The 7,795-nt window shown below is 47.5% G+C and overlaps 1 protein-coding gene and 1 long non-coding RNA gene across 2 annotated transcripts in view; both read left to right on the top strand.

The window, feature by feature from the left end:
* The first annotated feature begins 202 nt into the window (after positions 1–202).
* The window catches only part of LOC119456767 (beta-mannosidase-like), a 29,022-nt gene continuing 21,429 nt past the window's right edge, over positions 203–7,795 (top strand). The window contains exons 1-2 of the mRNA XM_049669070.1: positions 203–441; positions 3,639–3,709. Of these exons, the coding sequence (XP_049525027.1) occupies positions 293–441; positions 3,639–3,709 (220 nt within the window). The 5' untranslated portion in view covers positions 203–292. The remainder of the gene's footprint in view (positions 442–3,638; positions 3,710–7,795) is intronic.
* LOC125946268 (uncharacterized) lies at positions 3,584–6,355 on the top strand. The gene is made up of 3 exons (XR_007467512.1): positions 3,584–3,709; positions 5,653–5,840; positions 6,223–6,355. It is a non-coding gene; the product is annotated as an uncharacterized LOC125946268 (long non-coding RNA).

The raw sequence follows: 7,795 nt of genomic DNA, 5'->3' as shown, positions 1-7,795 counted from the left end.
CAAAAACACCATGCGCTGCTTACCGTAAGCAGCTTACTCTAAAAAGCTCCTATGCGCGCTGAGCTTAGTCAACAGGGAAAAAAAGTAATGATAGAGCAATTTTCCTGATCCTTGTCTGGTGCTATGAATAGACGAACAGTGTGGCTTTTCCAAAGTCAAACGCAATAATGGTGTTGGTCTGCGTTATGCAAAAGGGTGTGAAATACTGCGGCACTTACGCAGTGCCTTGTGCTTGCAGAGGAGGAACACCATTTCTGTGCGTTGCGAGTCGCCTGTAAAATATGCGAAACGGATGCATGAGGCGCAACGTGCAGCTTACCCGGTGTATCCGCTTTGCCCACCGGTGGTGCAGAAAGGACATTGTCACGTCAACTTGATCCGCAAGATGCCGTGCTCCTTCAGCTGGGACTGGGCGCCTTCCTTTCCTTCTACTGGCGTTTGGTAACCAATGCATTGCTCACAGCTTGCTCCTACGCATGACGCGTACGTAGTGCGCAAAGATTCACTTATGGGTAGAGATATAAAGCAAGGCGCTTTGCTTGGCTGAACATAAGCTGTAATAGAATTGTCTTATCTTAGCCTGTGGAAGCGCTTTTCGTGTCAGTGTACTTGTTTTTCTACTCGTTTTCATTTTTTCATTCGTTTAATTCATTTATTGCTTTCCAAGCTTCTGTCTGGCAAGCACCTATATTCCTGGCTCGTTGAGAAAATATTTTTCTTCACATTGAATCACACAATGAGGAACGTACCGCGCCATCCTTGGGACGAGCGCCGGTCCCATTTGTTGCTACAAAGAATACTTTTATTACGATGGCAATTATATGGACACTTCAACCGGATTTCTGCCGTCGGCGTCGCCGTGAGGTTCCGTATAAAGTCCAAGGGCGATAAAATCGTCGCCGCGCGCCGTATTCCCCCGCGCGCTACCACGGAGAGCGAACTCACGGCGGAAAGCAAACGCGACCGTCGCGCGAAAGGCCGTGGAGATATGGGAGGGAGGGAGCCGGGGCGATGCTGTGCGGCGGCACGAAATGCGTAACTTGCAACCGGGCGCAAGGGGAACGGCCACTCAATCTCCCACGCGAAAGCAAGAAAGCGGGAAGGCAGCGCGGGAGGGAGGGAAGGGGGGCAGCTTTTACTCTGCCAACAACTGCGTTTGTACTTTGCCCGGCTGTGGCGGTCGCCCGCACCGTCTCTTATCTCCACACGGCTCTGACCTTTGTATGCGCTATGCATTCGCCACTCAGTTTCCGTTGAAGCGATAGGCCGCACGAACCTTCGCCCGCTGCGGCGGCTGCGCTTGCTGCCAGCGTTTTGACAGTCGTTGTCTGCGGTCATTCAGTGTGATCATTTCATGTTTGCTCGTGCGCGCTGACACCACGCTTGTTAATTCATTTAGTAAGCGAATGTGTCCAAGTTTATGCAGCCGATAAAACTATTACCCCTACTCCGAATAGCTCTGTGCTAGTTTGCTATCGCAATTGATGCTTCGCCTTTCGCACGAATCTGCGACATTTTTATGCGTTTAAAGTGCAATTGAAGACAGTCGACGTCGCGTATGGTTAAACGTCAACCATCCTGCCCATAGACCATCCTGCCCATAGACTATTCTGCCTATAGACCACCTGTCTATAGACCACCTATCTAGAGAATACCTTAGCGTCGGCCGACCGCATTTGTGTCTGTCTGTGTGTGTGCATGCGTGCGTGCGTGCGTGCGTGCGTGCGTGCGCGTGCGTGCGTGCGTGCGTGCGTGCGTGCGTGCGTGCGTGCGTGCGTGTGTGTGTGTGTGTGTGTGTGTGTGTGTGTGTGTGTGTGTGTGTGTGTGTGTGTGTGTGTGTGTGTGTGTGTGTGGTGTGTGTGTGTGTGTGTGTGTGTGTGTGTGTGTGTGTGTGTGTGTGTGTGTGTGTGTGTGTGTGTGTGTGTGTGTGTGTGTGTGTGTGTGTGCCTGTGCGCGCGCGGGAGTGTAAAATGGCTTAAGCCTGCTACTCTGTAGGGTCACGCGTGGAGAGGGGGCAGTGAACGATGATCACGAGGACAGAAAATAAAGGTGTGCACGTGTACTATCTGGCTCAATGGGAGTTGCAACACGGCATACACCTGTCTATTCCTTCAATAGTTGTCATTTTTCTTGTAAACAGGGTGATAGAACAGTGTTCAGCAATTTTCTTGCGTAGGCGCTGCCATGGTGCCATACGGGCGCCTGTATGGCAGCATGGCAGGGACTAGACGCACAAATAAAACAGATTATCATGTTGCAAATCTTATCGAGCGCGATAGTACATCTGTGAGACAGGGCGTTACTTTTTAAAGCTAAGCTTTCTTTGCCAGTTCCCCCACCTTGCGGGGGCTGGCTGTTGGCAGCTGTCTTACCTATATTATACAACAACTTGGGTCACTGGGCGCGCGCAACTGGGCATGTTCCACTGTGTGTGTGGACATTCTTGGCCAATCCCCCCGAATGTGTATGCGCCGCGCAACATGTACCCCGATAGTATAAGCAGAACAAGAGGCAAGAAGCGAAGTCGGCAACAGAAAATCGAATAAGTCGGCTACCGAGAATTGATAAAGTCGGCAACAGAAGACGCCGAGTGTGGAAGGGAACAAAATAAGGACCAGACCGTCCATTGAGCGAGGAACGTTGAGCTGCATAGTAGCGAATAAGATGGTATTAGTGAGTGAACACATTTAAGTAAACATCAAAAAAGGCTTCGCTTATCACTTATTTGCGCATCTGGGTGGCAGCTTTTTTTTTTCTCCCGAAGTCATAAGTTTATTCATTTGTCGGTAGAAAAATATAACACTGCCCTCATGTTCTGTCGCTCAGCTACCTTACCTAGTCATAGGCTTAATATAGCGCCATTCCGTATGCAATCTTGTACATCACTCTCCTTTTTGTGCATATACTTGAAAGCTGGCCTGAGCCAAAAGCCGTCACTATTTATCTCTATTGGAGCAGTGCCTTTAAGTACTCCACAAAAGTCCGACGAAAACTACACAAACTCTACTCTTCACGGTTTTGAAGACAATGTGAGTTTAAGATAAAAAGTAATTTAACAATCAATGATGAGGCTGCGGCTTTTTTTTGTTCGTTTGTTTGTTTGTTTGTTTGTTTGTTTGTTTGTTTTCAAGCTCTTCCTCTCCATGCGTGGTAGAACCGTGCTAGATTATGCTAGACGAGGCCCTTGCTGGCATGTCCAGGTGGTAAAATCACTCTGTCGCAATACGGCAAAGCTCCCTCCCCTTGTTTCAATCAAGCGCATTCACTGGAAGAAAAAAAAAGGAACGCTGCGGACAAAAGTTTCGGATATGGCTACATTGTACAAATTTGCTTATCACAGTTTTCTTGCGAAGATACAGCCCCTGACAATATTTTGTGCTCCCACGACGTGCTTGTCAACACAGTTTATCAGCACGTTAAGATTCAACGGCCGTTAACCTTACACGTCAAAGCCATCGTTGGGTGGACGAAGAGTGTTTTGCATAGTAATGCCACGTGTTACCAGTATAATACTGTCACTGACACTAAAGCAGCATCCTACCAAACTCTCTTGAGTGCGTTTCCGAAATCATTCCTGAAAGCAACGAGTGATGCTTATAATGTTTAAAATAGGAATTTATCTTCCCTTTTGTCCTCAGGAAGCCTATCTGGCTGGAAGGGAGCAATGGCGTCGTCATCCGCGATGTATTAGTGGAAACGATTCCTCATAGTAAGCGGGATTTTATTCCTTACCTGTGTCTTGCAATAGAAATACTGCGGCGTTCCGCCCACCACCTCCGCACTCATCGCAATTTTCCCTATGTTTATATAGAGCTGTTTTGTTGTAACGATTCTAGATAGCTATGTCAATGCTGGTAATATGCTTGTTTAAACGGAACAGCATGTGCAATACTGAAATCTATGGGGTCATTGCGTTAATGTTATAATCATCAGCGTCAATAATTCTTGTGCCAGCTTCGGTTACTAACTGTTACTGCTACTCATGAGCATGAAAAAACTTACTGGCCTACTCTGATACATTGCTGTGCCCGCATTCACCCTCGAGGAGCCTCGCGCAATGTTACGTGGTTAAATTTTTGCTACGCTTACAATTCCCGCCGTACCATTGTAATGCAATCACATTCGTCGCAAGCAATGGAGCAGCTGCACAATAAATTGGTTCGTAACAGACTGTCTAAGAAAGGTTTCCTTTGATCATGGACTGTCCATGGGAAAGGTTGTCACGGCTGTCACGCTCAGGTGCTTGTAAGACGATCGGCACTCAATGCAATAGGGAACGCAAGGCAATGACACACACGTTCGTTTTGCCTTTTGACGTAGTCTTTCTAGCTAACTGAAGACCTAAGAATTGGGACATCTAATTTGGGCTGATGTTTCCATAGGTCTGCCTTTCTTCTGAGAATCTGGGTTGGCGTTTTCCATGCGCTGGTTAATGTTTCCGTTCGGCACTTGGTCTGATATTTGAAAGACCGGGTAGGCAGTAATTAAAATATAAATGCCATAAGCGTCGGTGATTGCTATCTTTCCTATGTTGATTTTCCGGCTTTCAGCCACAACTTGGCACACTCGTAAATAGTGATTTATAAGATGTGTTGTTCGCATGCTTCGCGTTCACTGAAAAAAAAAAAACAGTAGCCCCTCCCCTGTCGAGGAAATTGAGATAAGCGAAGCTTGTCCTGTGTTTCTTCGGTGTTCCTCGGAACGAATTACACTGACGAGTACCACGTTGTGCTCGAACCACAACCGGTCACACGCACTGCAGCTGGCTCTGAGGTTCCGGTTGAGAAACTCGCGTTGAAACCTGGCCGTCGCACCGGTGAAGTTGGCGCTAGCGTTACCGAGGCGTGCACCACCGTTGTCGGGTTCCTGGAGCGCAAGACGACGCTGACGTTTGACCTCAACATCGCGCTCCCGCAACTCGGGGTCCACGGCTCTTCGCTGATGTTTGGCCTCAACATCGCGCTCCCGCAACTCGGGGTCCACGGCTCCTCGCTGACGTTTCGCCTGGGCTTCGGAAGCCCTCCCGCTAGAATCGGCACGTCGACGACGAGCCCTTTTCCCAGCGCGTTCGCGTCACCGTTGCTCAAACGCATCCTGCTCCTCGGCGGAACGCACCAAGCGCGGACTTCTCATCCGGGCGCCGAAACTGTTCAGAGGCGAGCGAAGCCCCGCGAAGTGCGTGCCCCTTCCCTCCCCGCGACACACCAAATGACCCTGATTGGTCGCGTGTGTCACGTGATCCAGCGCTGGCGCAACTTTCCTCGCACCTGCTTTTTCTTTCTTTCTTCCTTTCTTTCTTTCCTTCTTTCTTTCTTGTCCCTGGCTCATACCCGCATATGCACTGCGCTTATATGCAGCGCAGCGCGAGCAATGCATATGCAATGCGGGTACGTGCCACACGTGAGTTTTTGCGTGACTGTAAACGCCACCGAAACTTGTGAGCCAATACAAGCTTCGCTTGAAAAAGAGCGGCTTCGCGTAGCCCTGCATAGCGAAAAACAGTGACACAGAGGGACTGCTTATACTGCAGCAAATCTACTCAGATCAGTTTGCTCCCTTCAATAGATGTAGAATGCACACTAAGTCGCCCACGAGCTCCCCACTACAAATCAGTGTTGCTTGAGCTGCATGCCACCTGTTTGCTTTTTTCAGAGAAAGAACACGCTACCGACAGATGGACTCTCAACGTTACCCTCTGTTACAAGTCTTCAAGTACTAAGCCACGGATTGGAACAGTCTGGGTGGCTTTGGAGGATGCTTTCCTAGGCATGGAGTCTGTTACATTTCAGCCGTCGATGCAGCCAGATAGCAAACTCGAACTACTTGTCCCAGTGCCAGATGTAAGCTTCTTAAATCTTGTATTTTGTAGCTCTGGCTATTTTTATGGAGCAGTGATCAGTGTGTTGTTAGCGGGCCATATTTTGTACAAGCGCTGAATTCACAGTTCCTTTCATGCTAGAGTGTTTCGCTAAAGCGCGAGCGATTCATAGTTACCAGCCTATATTAATCATTTTAAAAACAGAAGAGCCATGTTTAAAAGTTTATCGGTTCAAGTGAATAGCACAATTATTCTTTACAAATTCCTTATTTTGGTACGCCTGATTTTTGTTTTATAACAATCGACGATATCAAGTACATATAAGCGAAAACACTCAAGATATATTTCTTCATTGGTTCTTTATACACTAACTCAAAGTATTGATAATTTGATTTTAAACGCAGGGCATCACTATTCTTCGCTGGTGGCCAGTCGGTTACGGTCAGCAAAGTTTGTACAACTTGAAAATAGCAGCTTCCGTAGGCGACGAACTGTTGGAGAAGAGCATCGCTATCGGGTTTCGAACAGTTCAGCTAAACGAGGACATGATCCGTAAGTTTTTTCACAGCAAACCTGTATATGGCTAGGCGAAACAAAAATCCGTCCGTCCGATGTGCGCAGAAACTATCATCATCAGCAATGGCTCGAGCAGTCGTCGTCTTTTTCCAGAACTGGCTCGTTGGCGCCCTTCGGCGCAACCGCGAAACGAACGCGCTTGTGCCACTTCTTCCGCGTTCGTCGCCGTCGTAATCTTCCACAGATGGCTTCGTTGCCGCTCATCATTCCAGCGTAAAATTTCACTTCTGTCATCGAAATGGGGAGGCCCCGTTTACGGGGGTATGAGCCACTTCTTAAGGAGTGTCTTACGTGACGGACAGGTGTAATTTTGAAGCAATTTAATTTTGAATAATCGCAAGCGGCAATGCGACAACTGCAGACTGCAGGCATACCGTCAGTGACGTCGTTCTCTCCGTCGCAGCCGAACGTGTGTGTAACCTCATTAAGAAACACAATGACGTAACCAATAATTGAGAAAGACTTTAATGAACCGTCGGAATTAACCCAGTGGTAAACACCGGGGCCGCACGTTTCAGCCTCGCTGGTTAACCATGTCTACGGAGTGTTTCGGGGGGCGGGGCGATTTTTTTGTTGTCTATAGCATAAAAAACACTGCGTCGTGCTGGTCGTGCTACATAGTATCTATAAACTTTTCTGAATCAATCAAAGAACAGCATGTTTATTTTTTCCCCAGTGTGTACGTGACCCCTAACACCGAGAATCTCCTCGATTTATTTCATTTTACAAAGGACAAGTGTTACAAGAGTGGATGTTATAGAAGTGATTACAGTTTCTTTTCCTCACTTCTCTGTTAGATTTGATTGAATATGTGCATTATAACTAGAGTTCAGCATGTGCGGTTTAAACTGAAAGAAGCTGAGAAGAGCATGCCGGTTCTTTTTTTTGTTTTGTTTTTTGCGGGAATATGGTTTGAACCAAAAATAGTCCTTGAAAGCAAATTTAATACAAATCTTAGGCCACGGTGGAAGAGCAGAGACAGGTGTCAGAACTGCGCCGTCTGTCTGCAGAGCGAGATGACTAGAACTTTGTTCGGGCTTCATCCCTTTGCCAGCAGGAGCGCTGCAGTATTGGGGGGGTCATCATTTTCTGTTGTCTGCTACCGCATCCCGTCACGGGAAATGTGTAATGCCTTGTATCTGCACGAAAATGCGTAATTTGCGAATTTAAGCACCTGAATCGTTATAATAATGTCAATGTAGATGATCGGTAGCTTTATAGCGATAAGGAACAATTGAAAAAAAATTATCAGAGATAATACCCATAGAGATACTAGGGCCCCAAGAAAATGCATGAGGGAGCTTAGTAGGGTTGGGCCAACTAGAAATTTACGGGTGGGCTAATTTGAATTTTGGGGGTGAGCCAACTTGAAATTTGGGGGTGGGCCCACTTGAAATTTTG

The sequence above is a fragment of the Dermacentor silvarum genome, chromosome 6 (assembly GCF_013339745.2).
Source record: "Dermacentor silvarum isolate Dsil-2018 chromosome 6, BIME_Dsil_1.4, whole genome shotgun sequence".
Taxonomy (NCBI): domain Eukaryota; kingdom Metazoa; phylum Arthropoda; class Arachnida; order Ixodida; family Ixodidae; genus Dermacentor; species Dermacentor silvarum.
Note: the sequence above shows the minus strand (reverse complement) of the source record. Positions and strands in the feature narration are given on the sequence as shown.